The 14,358-nt window shown below is 47.5% G+C and overlaps 2 protein-coding genes and 1 long non-coding RNA gene across 3 annotated transcripts in view; 1 reads left to right on the forward strand and 2 right to left on the reverse strand.

The window, feature by feature from the left end:
- Positions 1-3,305, reverse strand: part of hccsb (holocytochrome c synthase b) — a gene marked incomplete in the record, with an annotated part of 4,377 nt that extends 1,072 nt beyond the window's left edge. Inside the window, 7 exon segments of the mRNA XM_078097032.1 lie at positions 107-193; positions 311-430; positions 1,259-1,407; positions 1,554-1,687; positions 1,869-1,916; positions 2,026-2,140; positions 2,862-3,305. Coding sequence (XP_077953158.1) covers positions 107-193; positions 311-430; positions 1,259-1,407; positions 1,554-1,687; positions 1,869-1,916; positions 2,026-2,134 — 647 coding nt within the window.
- A 389-nt stretch (positions 3,306-3,694) lies between these two features.
- On the reverse strand, positions 3,695-12,870 carry LOC120812064 (protein NLRC3-like). Its single transcript, XM_078097031.1, has 10 exons — positions 12,779-12,870; positions 12,043-12,157; positions 11,490-11,603; positions 10,774-10,852; positions 10,417-10,627; positions 8,501-10,259; positions 7,968-8,141; positions 7,449-7,622; positions 4,764-4,810; positions 3,695-4,619 (listed from the first exon to the last, which is right to left on the reverse strand). Exons 2-10 carry the CDS (start codon positions 12,129-12,131, stop codon positions 4,042-4,044), a joined length of 3,225 nt encoding a protein of 1,074 aa, XP_077953157.1. The 5' UTR covers positions 12,132-12,157; positions 12,779-12,870; the 3' UTR covers positions 3,695-4,041.
- A 756-nt stretch (positions 12,871-13,626) lies between these two features.
- LOC120812065 (uncharacterized) lies at positions 13,627-14,085 on the forward strand. Its single transcript, XR_013454532.1, has 2 exons — positions 13,627-13,859; positions 13,961-14,085. It is a non-coding gene; the product is annotated as an uncharacterized LOC120812065 (long non-coding RNA).
- The last annotated feature ends 273 nt before the right edge of the window (positions 14,086-14,358 follow it).

Below are 14,358 nucleotides of genomic sequence, written 5' to 3' on the forward strand. Positions count from 1 at the left end.
GACATAAGATGGTACTCGTCTTTTAACGCGACTTCCTACATGAAGCAAGGTTTATATATCACACACTGGCTACAGAAAGGCGGGAGGTGGAGGGAGGGCAGCTCACCCCATCCAGTGGCGGAAGCGAGCCCTGGGGGAGAACTCTTTGGCTTTACCCCCAAACCTCTTCAAGGTCGGCCCACATGGACATTCGCTGCAAGACAACACACTTCTCAGGTAACAGTATCACAGTCTTCTGAGCAGCACTAAACGACATCAGTCACAGTGACAGCTGCCCGTCAGGATGAACGAACCACCAACCAGCTCTCACCCTGCGTGCAGCGCCTCCCACTTCAGGATCTCCTGCCAGGCCTGCTCGTTGTTCGTGTTGTGGATTTTGATGATGTTGGTCATATCTTTCTGGCCAAGGTCGTCCTCACGCCAGCGCCACCTGCAACGTCAACAAGGCAGACCGTGGCATCAGATAAAGAACCGACACGCATTCTCTCCACCTAGTAGTAAATAAACAGAAGGACTGTGCAGTGGAATTCCTCCATGTGTCAAACACAAGGGTGGTGAGTGGCAAACAGACAGCGTTACCCACTGATATGGCTAAGCTAGCTGTTATGCTAAGCTAGCTGTGTCCCTGAAAGACTGTGGTTTGGAAAACGTCCTGGCTAAACGTGGAGGTTGTTGACACAGCAGTCAAATGATGGAGTTGAGAGCACAGTGCACGAGGACAGCAGGAAGAGTCGTTCCACATGTTCCACCCGGGGGGCAAACCTTGACTCCAAACTACAAAAGAGACCCCTTAACAGTCCTACAATTGGGGCAATACATTTTTTTAGCTGCATCATAAGCCAGCCATTCTCTAGTGGACCTCCACTTTTTCTTTGTCTTTTCTTTCTCTTTGAAACGGGTCTTCATCTCCACGCACATCGGTCTCTGCTAACAGTTGGCCACGTGGATTCACATAAACCACCTCTGCCACCAATGTAACCGGGCGCTCTGGGTTTGTGGATGATGTAATCATGACACATTAATAACTGCCGTTGCACTACAATTAAAAAAAAATAGAATTACACCACAAAAGTGGCTAGTGAGAAAGAGACAGCTTCACCTGCCACAGCCGTATTCTACCCGCAGTTGGCGGGTGCTAATGTCAAGTAATTTCATTACTACTATTGTGTAGGTCTGTGATGGCTAAAGGTGGTGTTACATGGTGGAGAACCCCAACACACCCTGCGCCACATTCTGACGGACAGGAGTACAGACTGACCCTTTCCGCAGCATGGCGTTCCAGAACATCTGCTCAGATGGGTAAACCCACTTCTTGTCTGTGTCGTGGCGAGGGATGGAGGACTCCTCTCTGGCCAGGGGGAGGGCAAAGGGCTGGTCTGGGGCAGGAACTTGGTTAGGAGGAGGCATCTGTACACATGGGCAGCAGGGACAGTGCAGCAACACTTAGCGTTTGTAATGCTTGATGGCTAGCTGTAGCTCGCGTCTCCTATTATTCATGGTCACTCTCCATCCACCCGATATGCTCGTTTCCTACACTGTGGCGGTGCAGTTACCATGTTCGATGGGTCGATGTCACTCTTTGTGCCCTCTGCTGCTTTCATGGGACACTCAACAAAGTCATAGGCCCGGTCCTGATGAGCTGGACCTGGTACCGCTTTGTGCATGGGACACTCCGAGGGAGGAGAGGCTGCAAGACACAAGCGCACAGGATTGAGGCACCGTTGGTACAAACAATGGACAGTAATACCTTAAAAGCTCCAATACCAATGTTGAACAAATCTGAAAGAACGCAGCCAAAGACGGTCACATTTTCTGTTTGATGTACCTACTTTTCTGATAAAAATTGGAAAGCAGAATTATAAAGTTACCTTGGGCGGGCTGAGCTTGATGCATGGGACACTCTGGAGGAGGAGACACTAAGCGAGGCACACAAAACGGCTGACGTCAATATCATTTCACCAATTACTGCTAGAAACAAAAACTACAATCAGGCTGAAAGTAACAGAGCAGAACGTTTGCTAGCACCTTTGACAGGCGGGGCTTCTTTGTGCATGGGGCAGCCCTGCGGGGGGGCGGTCATCATGGCCTCCGCCCGGACAGAGGGAGCAGCGGGTGTAGACAAGGAAGCTCCCATCCTGCCCTGTCAGATGAGCACACAGACAAGCGCAGTCAGGTCGACTGCTGAGGGTAAGCAGGGGCTACATGCTAACCGCTAGCTGGCCGAGTGTAGTCTGCAGCACAGTACTGAATGCTGGCCTCGACGTCCTCCCAATGTGAGGAAGGATTCATTTACTCCACATAAAGCGCTTATAAACGACAGGGCGAGAGCTAACGTTACGTCTGTATTTGACAAGTGAGCTCTCGGAGTAAAGCGGGAATAAGATTATCCTGTAGTATAATAACTGAGAGTAGCTTGTTAGTTACAATAGTCAACTGATATCAAATAGCAACCGTCAGAATGTCTCAACAGCCCGACATCTGATCCGACCACCAGTTATCCTTCATTAACCTCACGGTGAACGTTAGCATCAACGCTAAAGTAGCGACACTCCTTTAAATCGCAGATGTATTCAAATAGGATGGAATGAGGCAGTGAGGGGAGATGGTGAAAGACAGACAAGCACGCACATAACGATACTGGTGCTTTCTAGCTGGGTGAGCTGAATAGGAACTGTCATGAATCGTTAGCTACCTAGCAGCTATGCTAACGTTAGCTAGTGTTTACAGTCTTATTTGCCCTCTAACGTGCTTTAAAAAGAAACCAAACCACGTTAACGACACATACACGTTGCTCTCCGTTTAGTAACATTATCTCCAGCATGGTGTGAACATAATAAGAGCGACAGAAACACACACGTTACCTGTGAGAGAAGTCAGTAGAGAGACGCTCCTGTGTCGGTTTGCTATTCCAATGTCAACGTGCAGGACACGCTGCTGATTATGTGTGCGCTGCGTAAACTCCTACGTCATCACGTTGTACGTTACACAAGGACATACACGTCTGGTAACATCAGGGTGATATAACATCGTTACATAGCATGCTAAAACAGGGGGGGGGGGTTCTATGCAAAACACAGGAGCGGCTTGTCAGCCTCGGATGTATCTGATCATCTTTGCCACCACATTATAAACATGGACGCACAAACATCTTGATTATCAGATGGCCCAGAACACCGTGTGCCTCTATGTGAAAGAGCACAGTCTCTGTCGTACTAAGGTTGAACAGTTTTTCCAACAAATAATATGTAACGTGTCACGCGCGTTCCCGAAGTATTAGTTTCCTTATTTTGTTTTGCTCGGACGGGCGGTGTTTCCCTTTAACTTCTCGTAACGCAAAACACTTCTCGCGAGATCTCCTACTGGAAACCCTGAGAAGTGTACGAAACTCAGGATTCAGGTATGGCGGCAAATCACTGTCAAAACTCGAGAGCGCAAATCAGGTTGATGCGCGCGCGTAAACACAAACGACACCTGTCTGTAACCGTAGTGGACCGTAGGTGACAACCAGCTACAACCACAATTTACCACCATTACCGGCACTTCGGCCGCACATTAGGACTGATGCGTCCAGCTCGCAGACTTTAGATAAGTGTACATCTTCTCCAAGCTACACCGGACCTGTCCAGCCTGGAGCTCCCTGTGTGTTATGCGGTGTGGAGTGAGTGCGTGAGAAACTTCAAAAAACGTCAAAGGCTCAGAGCGAACTCGGTTTTATTCACTTCAGAACAAAAATCTTACAGAGAAAAAGGGATAATGAAATGTGTAACAAAAACGGAAAAGGTGTGGAGATCTATTACCATCTCCGGTGGTAACAACTAAGCAGGAAAGCAAGAAAGCAAGCAAGCCCTGTTCTCCGTTAGAACTGTCCCTTTTATAATACCAGAAAGTCTGGAGATTCAGGAGCTCTTTCAGACTTCAGACATCTGCAACACCACAAGTCCCAGAGAGCTGTGGACCCCCCCGAGCAGCTCAGGTTCCCCTCACCTGCATCTACACCCACATGAACCAACATCTGCTGTGTGACGTCCTGTACACACTGAACTATGTGGTGAGCAGAGAGGAAGGTTCTCCACCAGGAGGAGGCTCCTCATGCAGAGAACACAGAGACACTGAATCACCAACCCAGAACCCAAACCCGGGATAAAGAGGTTCAGTGAATGTGCTGCTGAAGGTGTGGAGGTGGGTCAGTGTGTCAGAGGAGACTCTGTAGAAGGACAGAGAGCCAGCAGGACCGTCCACATACACTGCTAGTCTACCAGAGGAGGAGGAGGAGGAGGTGATGTGTGTTACTGTGCTATTGTGACAGACATTGTAACCATCATGAGAGCACATCAGATCCCAGGACTGATCATTCCATCCAAACCAACAGTCCCCACTGCCTCCTTTCCTCCTGATTCCTCTGTAACTCAATGATACATTAACTTCTCCTTTCCACTCGACCTCCCAGTAACAGCGACCAGTCAGACCAGTGCTACACAGCAGCTGAGCCCAGGAGTCAAATCTGTCTGGATGATCAGGATATGACTGATCCTCATCCACGCGTGTCACCTTCCTGTTGTTGTCAGACAGTTTGAGGTATCTGTGTACTGTGTTTATGTCGATTGCAATTTCACAGGAATCTGATGAGAGAACAAGACACAATACAGCTGCAGTTATTAATCATGTGTTCATCTACTGACACTTTGATGATGACATCACAGAGGTGAATGAGTGATGTCACAGTGTGAAGATGGTTGAATCTTCATGAATCAAAGCACACTTACACTTCCTCAGACCTGGTCTCAACCATCGGACTCCATCAGGCTCCACCCTGAAAGGAGGAGGGGGGGTCAGAGCAGCACGGAGACATGGACATTACATCACTCTCACACACACAGCTGTGTCTTTGATGTCCACCTCTTCCTCTTCTTCTGCAGTGGAGCTTCTTCTGATTGGCCGATGACCACAGCTCATTATGTTCACTTATTCATCATCTATTATTGTAAGTGAGTGGGGTTTATAATCTTGAATAATAGTCCAACACGTTGTATATGATAACTTTATGCATCACTGTTAAATCTCTACCATCCCAGCTCTCAAAATTTCAGCCCACACTATTTTTTGTGCAGCTTTTTTTCACCACGACAAACATACCCTAGATCAGCGATTCCCAAAGTGTCGGCCGCGGCCCCTGGTGGGCCGCGAAGGTACTGCAGGTGGGCCGCGAGAGGTCATTTACAATAAATAAAAAGTTTAATTTTCAAAAGTTTGAAATTAATATAAAAATATGTATGATGCGGCACATTAGTTATGTGAAACATTAGTTGATGAAGCACAAATTCAAACGGACAGATTAATAAAACAATAAAGCTCTCGCTCGAAACGGCTGCTCTTGTCCGCCTGTCGTTGCTCAACAAATGGGGCGCCCTCTTGTAGTATTAAAATAAATATACCGTATTTTCCGCACTCCAAGGCGCACTTAAAAGCCTTTAATTTTCTCAAAAAACGACAGTGCCTTATAAGCTGATATAGCTGAACCATCTTAACGGGGAAAATAAGTTATTCTAAAAGCAGCCAAAGATTTAAGGCGTGGATGGCGAGGGGGGCGGCGGAAGCGGACGCACCTTGCGGCATCGATCGGACCCTGAAAGCACCGTCTCCACCTTACTGTCAGAAAGAACCACAGTGAGCGCGTAGAAAACTCCTTCCAGCGCGAGCAGAGATTCTCCTCACGAGCAACGAAGTTCACGTTTCACAAGCGAATACCTCGCGGAGACGAACTTTTGCTCGCGGATGTTTGATTTTGGTTAAATTCTTAAGGTCATTTAACCATTGTGTTTTGATCAGAGTTGTGATTAAAGGTTTGGGTGGGCCGCAAAAGATTTTCAGATTTCAAATTGGGCCGCGGCCTTCTTGAGTTTGGGAACCGCTGCCCTAGATGAAATGTAGTCTCTTCCGGATGATTTGACTCACCGGGAAACTAAATACAATTACCAATACAATGCTAGACAGTTCGACATAATGTCCTTTTGTATGGGACATCTTCAAAATTCTGATCTCTGAATATCTACACAATGCTACAAAATCTAAGATGGGAATACACCCAAAACCAAGACAAGTTTATGTTTGAATGCAAACTGACAAACGATGGCCACAGACCCGTCGCCCTGACGTCTGTGGTCATGAAACCCTTCGAGAGACTAGTATTGATCCACCTGAAGGACATCAGGGGGCCCCTGCTGGATCCCCTGCAGTTTGCCTACCGTGCAGACAGGTCGGTGTACGATGGGAACATGGGACTGCACCACCTTGACTCCCCAGGGACTTATGCAAGGGTTCTGTTTGTGGACTTCAGCTCATCGTTTAACACCATCATCCCGGAGGTACTTCAACCCACCTTGAGGCCCCACCGAGCCACGTGAGAGGAGGTAAGCAGTGCCCTGTGCTGCCAGGCTGGCCGCACTTAGCCAATTGCCAATGTGCAGAGGTATGTAACACCTGGCAGTAACACACCCTATAAGCACCTGTGGAGAATGTCCAAGTGGAAGCCCTCCGGGCAGTAAATAGGGTAGCTGCCTGTAATGGTGCACCCTGGAACCTGAGAATAGGTTGACAGACGTGAACCACTCTTCCTAGGAGACAGAACGCAAGGCGTCTGCTGTGCTCCACATGTCCAACACTGCAGGACTTAGACTTCAGGTCGGTGACTGTACATACTCCATAGTAGTATTACCCTCACGGGTTGTGACAGGGGGATCCAGCCTCAATAGTTCCCCCAGGCAGGACCTAACTCCTGGCTAAGGATTTTGCCGGTACTGGTTTTCTTTATTCTATCTCTGTGCAATAACCCCAGGGTCTACAATCAGTTGCTGGTTCTTCACTGAGCGTCTGTGGCCTACTGTCGTAGTTTCAACAAGTCCACTCTTATCATCTGGGGAACTGGCTCTCAGTGCAAAGCACCAAAACCAGATGAGGCTGAACTCCTTTAAAACACCAAATGTTCCTCCTGTGATGATTCATCAAGACGGTTTGAACAGATTGTTTCTTTGACTGTTTGGGTTTTAATAATAATGTCTGGACTAAAGGACAACACACACTGGAGGCAGATGACCAGCATCTAAACATCCAAGTGTTCTTTGAGTTCTTAAGAGCCCACAAACCTGCAGCGTGACGACGTTGACTCATGTAACCCACCATGATGCCCATGAACGTGTCAGGATACACCATTGTCTTCTCTTATAACATGGAAAGAAGACAAAGCTCCAGAGAAACAAGCCTTTCATCACCTTGCTCCGTAGTTCCTCACTACCTCTGTCTGTATTGATGGTCTGAAGTGGGACGTCTCCAGTAGTTGAGGCCAGCTTGGTGTGTCAGGGTCATATTAACCAGGCTGACAGTGTGACAGAGAAAATGTTTCCAGCTCTACCTCCTCTACAGACTGATGGTCTGTGGCTGCAGCCTCTTCATACCTGAGAATCTCCAGTCTCCAGTGAGGACCCTCCAGTCCAGCAGACAGCAGCTTCACTCCTGAGTCTCCTGGATGATTGTAGCTCAGGTCCAGCTCTCTCAGATGGGAGGGATTGGAGCTCAGAGCTGAGGCCAGAGAAGCACAGCCTTCCTCTGTGATCAGACAGCCTGACAGCCTGCAGACACACAAAATAAGACACATGTCACATGATCTGAGGGAGCTGTGAGGGCTGGAAGGTCACTGCAGTACTGAGAGGTCATATTACCATGGTTACAGACTGGTTTGCACTCACACAAACAAACACCCACCCACTAATCTCCATCAACTATCTGATAACTTTATGCTTAGTCTCCAATATTTATATTAGTAACATTATAATGAAAATAACCTACATGGTTTATGGACATATTTGGAAAATACATATTTAATTTAAATCATGCAAGAAGGAAATCTTATGAAGGTGAGAAATGTACCATTGATGTAAATAAAGACACCAAGTGGACATTAATTGAATCCTGACCTGAGAGTCTCCAGTTCACAGTGTGGACTCTCCAGTCCAGCAGAAAGCAGCTTCACTCCTGAATCCTGCAGGTTGTTGTTACTCAGATCCAGCTCTTTCAGACTAGAGGACTGGGAGCTGAGAACTGAGGACAGAGCGTCACAGCTTCTCTCTGAGAGGTTACAGCCACTCAGTCTGAAGAGACAACAATCAACAAGAATAAAGATAATATTTATGTTAATCCTCTTTGATGATGAGTTTGGATTCAAATAAAAGTGTTTACAATTCTTTTAGTTCTACTTTAAACAAGATGAATAAATCAGTTAATTTGATCTACGGTTTGCAGGAAGTAGGCCTACTGTAGTATCAATAGGAATGTTTAATGTTGTTAAATACAGGTTGGGCTTCTGTATCCTCTGACTTGTTTTAAAGAAAAAGAGAACAAAGTGAATGTAAATGAGAAATGAAAACACTATGAAGAAAATCTGAAAAAGTAGAAAAGAGGGCAGCATATTTAAGTCCTGATGAATGAATCCAACTCTCTCTGTACTTACAGCACTTTGTTGGAGGCTTTGACCACTGGCAGCAGCTTCAGAAGAGCCTCCTCTGAAGCAGAGTATTTCTTCAGGTCAAACACCTCCAGATCTTCTTCTGATGACAGTAAGATGAAGACCAGAGCTGACCACTGAGCAGGAGAAAGTTCATGTGTGGAGAGAAGTCCTGATCTAAGGGACTGTTGGATCTCCTCCACTAGAGAACCATCATTCAGTTCATTCAGACAGTGGAACAGATTGATGCTTTTCTCTGGAGACACATTCTCACTGATCTTCTCCTTGATGTACTGGACTGTCTCCTGATTGGTGTGTGAGCAACCTCCTGTCTGTGTCAGCAGACCTCGTAGGAGAGTCTGATTGGTCTCCAGGGAAAGACCCAGGAGGAAGCGGAGGACCAAGTCTAGGTGTCCATTAGGACTCTGTAAGGCCTCGTCCACACCACTCTGGTAGAGACGCATTGGTTGTTCCTCTGACAGCAGATTGATTGAGTTGAAGAAGGTCAGATGGACATGAAGGGCAGCCAGAAACTCCTGAACACTCAGATGGACGAAGCAGAACACCTTGTCCTGGTACAGTCCTCTCTCCTCTCTAAAGATCTGAGTGAACACTCCTGAGTACACTGAGGCTGCTCTGATATCGATGCCACACTCTGTCAGGTCGGATTCATAGAAGATCAGGTTGCCTTTCTGCAGCTGATCAAAGGCCAGTTTTCCCAGAGACTCGATCATCTTCCTGCTCTCTGGACTCCAGTGCGGATCCGTCTCAGCTCCTCCATCGTACTTGACCTTCTTCACTTTGGACTGAACCACCAGGAAGTGGATGTACATCTCAGTCAGGGTCTTGGGCAGCTCTACTCCCTCTCTGGTCTTCAACACCTCCTCCAGAACTGTAGCGGTGATCCAGCAGAAGACTGGGATGTGGCACATGATGTGGAGGCTTCGTGAGGTCTTGATGTGAGAGATGATCCTGCTGGCCTGCTCCTTATCTCTGAACCTCTTCCTGAAGTACTCCTCCTTCTGGTGGTCGGTGAACCCTCTGACCTCTGTCACCATGCCAACACACTCAGGAGGGATCTGATTGGCTGCTGCAGGTCGTGAGGTTATCCAGAGGCGAGCAGAGGGAAGCAGCTTCCCCCTGATGAGGTTTGTGAGGAGCACATCCACTGAGGCCGACTCTGTGACATCAGTCAGGATCTCATTGTTGTGGAAGTCCAGAGGAAGCCGACACTCATCCAGACCGTCAAAGATGAACACAATCTGGAACTCTTCAAACCTGCAGATTCCTGCTGCTCTGGTTTCACTGAAGAAGTGATGAACAAGTCCCACCAAGCTGAACTTCTTCTCTCTCAGCACATTCAGCTCTCTGAAAGTGAATGGAAATGTGAACTGTATGTCCTTGTGGTCTTTGTCTTCAGCCCAGTCCAGAGTGAACTTCTGTGTTGAGACTGTTTTCCCAATGCCAGCCACTCCCTTAGTCATCACTGTTCGGATTGGTTCCTCTCCTCCAGCTGAGGCTTTGAATAGATCTTCTAGTCTGATGGTTGTTTCTGGTCTGGCTGGTTTCCTGGATGCTGTTTCAATCTGTCTGACCTCATGTTCTTCATTGACCTCTGCAGTCCCTCCCTCTGTGATGTAGAGCTCTGTGTAGATCTCATTCAGAAGGGTTGGGTTTCCTGCTTTAGCGATCCCCTCAAACACACACTGGAACTTCTTCTTCAGGTTGGATTTGAGTTCACGCTGACAATCTGCAGGAAGAAGTCCTGAATGAAGACAACAAAGAAGATCAATGAGTCAAAGATTAGATGTCTACATGTCCTTTCCTCAGAGAATGACAATGAATATATTCTGCCCATCTCTTGAGATATTAGTGAAGGTCTCATTTATCAGCATGGTAAGTCTGTAGAGAAATCCCCTTACTGCTCTGCAGACGCTCAGCCAGCTCCTCCTGCTTCATTCTCCTCAGGAAGTGCAATGAGATCTTCACAAATGCCTCTCTGCTCCTCCTCTGCTCTTCATCCAGCACCACCTCCTCCTCCTTCTCAAAGCATTCTGGGTAATCTGAACTCACAACCTTCTGCATCTTCTTCAGCTCGTTCTTCACAAAAGTGAGGATGTTCTCCTCTAGCAGCTGGAAAAGAATATACTATGAATGACACAAACTAGAACCTTGGAAACGAACATCAGGTCCATGTTGGACAATCCACTGGTCTGAAAAGTGCAACATGGAGATGATGGTGAGCGAAGACATGTAGAAGTAGTTGTACATGTACACACCATGAAGATTGAGTCCAGGTGTGTTTGATGCTGCTGGGCAGACGGACCTGTGGGAACCTCTGAGCTCTCCTGGTCCTCTCTGTGGAGGAACATGAACCATCAGCTCACATGGTGTTTGGACCATCAACACCAATACTATAGCTACTTAAAGATATTGGCTTCTGTCATGATTGATCACCATAAAAACCAGATGCTGAAGACTGCCAATGATGAACACATTTAGCCATCAGTTTTGTCGGTTTTTAGTTCTTACTATGGGTCATAAAAACAACATCTCCAGACCTCTGCATCTGATGCAAAGTCTTATGGAACTACTCCAAACCTCTTTAGTCCGTCCCCTGACCTCTAGATCTCTCCTTAAATCTTCTGAATCTAGTCTTTGGACCTTTTCACAGAGTCTACGGAACCCCTGCATGGAGTCCAGAGACCACATCAGCTGATCCACAGAGTTTATTCTAATCCCATGTTCAGTCCCAGTCATCGGTCTCCTGCAGCTGTCTCAAGATGTGACCTCTGCTGATCCTGATGTGGAGGAACTAGCTCACGTTGTGTTTACATCGGAGGATGTTTACAGTTTATGATTCACACTAACAGACACATACACAAACATATACAGACCAGTTAGATGAAGACAGTGAGAGTAAAGAATGCACAACATTTCTGTCATTAAAAACTCAGAACAGCACGTTATCTGTTTCATCTGTTTAAGAACTTACTCTGCGTCATAAGAACAGCGTCTATCTTTGAAGGCAATCGGTTGTCCTTTAGACTGATTACTCTTCATGGACACACATCTGGGTTCAGGAGACTTTCCTCTTTGCTGATGTGAACTGAAAGAAACACTGAGATTACATCATCACATCATCATCATCTAATCATGAAGCATCAGCTCACATGGTGTCCGTCCTCACAGAGACCAAAACAAGGTAAAGGTCCAGGGCGTGAGGTCTGGATGTGGACCACATGACTCCCTGTAGTGGTTTAGGTCTACTGGTCCTACTGGTCCCACTGAGAATCAACAGCTCAGTCTTTCAGCTCACTGTTTTCTTCACCCGTCAGTTTGGTTTAGTCCCAAAAGGTCTCACCAAGTCCTCCATGGAGCTCTCCCTCCCCGACTGAACACTACTGAAGAGCCCTGGAGAAAGGCACCCAGAACCTCCACCAGAGAGTCTGGTAGAAACACCTCATCATCAGCCTGAGACCCTCAACTTGGATCAACAGAGGGATGAACATCTTTGAATTCTATAGGACGATCCATGGTCCTCTCACCTCTGAGCTTTGGTCTGGCTGTCATGTTCCCCACACAGAGGGGCTTCAGAGGGAGGGACTCCCTCCTCTGGGTCCTCACACTGATTCATAGCAGAGTCCACACCTTCACAACAACCTGCTGGGAGAGCTCACATTATTATCTTCATCAGGACAAACACACAGAGCTCATACATAAAAACAAACATCTGGATCATACTTCCAGATGTCTGGACACATAGATTAAATATAAATAAACCAAAAGTCGCGGACACATTTGTCCCGTATTTTCCTACACAACTTTGTTCCCCTCGACCGGCAAACCGACGTTTGCGGAGATCTCCCTGCGTGAATCAGAGGCCGTCCGCGCGTCCTTAAGGCTGGCGCGTGCTTCTGCGTCGACGCACTCGTTTCACTTCCTGGTTGTAAAGTCTTGCGTGTGTTGCAGAGCAATTCACCCGTGCATCGACACTGCTGCTTTTCATCAAGGACACATTTGTCCCGTATTTTCTCTCTGAAAACGCAGAAGCATAAACTAGGCTTGAATTGAAACGAGTGCGTTGACACGACTGTGCGTAAAGACGCAGATGCGGAAGCATGCGCCAGCCGTTACGGAGACAAGTAGCGAAGATAAGCCGCGCCTAAAAAACTACAACTAGTCGGGCGAGTAAAGCGTGGTCAAAATTCACTTCTCTTTTGGTGTGAACGCAGCATTAGGAGGTTGACACACGAACACACACGGTGTGCCCACGGGACATACTTTCTGCCAACGCACTCACGTATTCTTCTTCCTCATATTCTGCTTCTGCTTCTTCTTCTTCCCGTTTCCGTCTTCGTCTTCTTCTTCCTTTGGTTTTGCTTTTGTTTTCTTCTTATCTTCTTGGCGGTAGATAATCGAAAATCGGCGCGTTGGCGCCATCAGCTGGTGAGGAGTGGATCACGAGGTCTGGTTCAATGAATGTGAGATGTTGAAGTGATTGACTGTGGCCAGCGAAGCTGAGCCAAACTCCTTGTAATCTCACATACTTATTATTATTCTCTATTATTCTCCTTCCGTACAGAAGTTTGGCACACAAGGTAACGACCCCATCCTCACCATCGTTGACCGCTTCTCTAAGAATGTTAATTTTGTGGCTCTTCCCAAGTTACCCACCGCCCGTGAGACTGCCAACCTCTTGGTGCACAATGTTTTTTGCCTGCATGGAATACCACTGGACATTGTCTCAAATCGTGGACTCCAATTCGCCGTTCAGGTATGGAGATCATTCTGTCAAGCTCTTGGTGCCACTGTCAGTCTCTCCTGGTTTTCACCCACAGACGAATGGCCAGTCGGAGAGAGCCAATCAGGACCTGGAGGCTGCGCTGCGGTGTGTAACCGCTACCAATCCCACTGCCTGGAGCGCATAACTCAAATGGATCGAATACGCCCATCATTCCCTGACCAGCACTGCCACAGGTTTGTCCCGGGTTTGACACCAGCTCCTGAATATAAACCTGGTCAGAAAGTATGGCTTTCCTCCAAAAATATTCCAATAAAGACTGAATCAAAGAAACTGGCACAACGTTACATTTGTCCTTTCGTAGTGGAGAAGATAATTAACCTTACAGCTCTCCGAAGGAAACTGCCTCGTACCATGAGGGTCCATTCCATGCATCACATTTGAAACCAGTGTCCACCAGCCCACGGATTCATCCGGACAAGCCCGGCGGGTCGCCTGGAGGCTTCCGTTGACGGGGAGGTATTGTCGTGGTCTGGGCGGTGCCCCTCCCACCAATTGACCGGCACAGCTGGAAGGAGTTTCACTAATCACGCTCCAGGCTTTATATTCTCCAACCTTCCAGTGAGTCCCCGCCAGATCGTCAGTTCACAAACCTGGAACTTATGCAAAGGCGTAAACGCACCACAATCTTGCCAGCCGTTAATGCTCTTTGTTTGCCTCAGGTTCCCTGCCACTCACATTCTAGAGTCAGCCTGCTCCAGCCAGCTCCAGCCTGCCGACCATTCCCCCCGCCTGCTCTCAACATTGTAACCCCTGGTTCTCTATAAATAAAGACTGTTGAACCTTTTCTCCCGTGTTCTGCTCTTGGGTCCAGCACCACAATCAACATGACACAAAACCAGACAAAGAAAAGTAAGAAACGTACAGATAAGACAAATAGGCAGAAACACTATAAAATATGATAATACGGTGGAAGCCTGGCAGATTTGGATGGGGAGGGTGTTCCAGAGGGGAGGGGCAGCACCTGAGAAGGCCCTGTCTCACCAGGTCCGGCGCTTGGTCTTTATTGTCTTCAGCAGGTTAGCATTGGTCGACCTGAGGCAATGGGTTGGGGCATGGA

The sequence above is a fragment of the Gasterosteus aculeatus genome, chromosome 21 (assembly GCF_964276395.1).
Source record: "Gasterosteus aculeatus chromosome 21, fGasAcu3.hap1.1, whole genome shotgun sequence".
NCBI lineage: Eukaryota > Metazoa > Chordata > Actinopteri > Perciformes > Gasterosteidae > Gasterosteus > Gasterosteus aculeatus.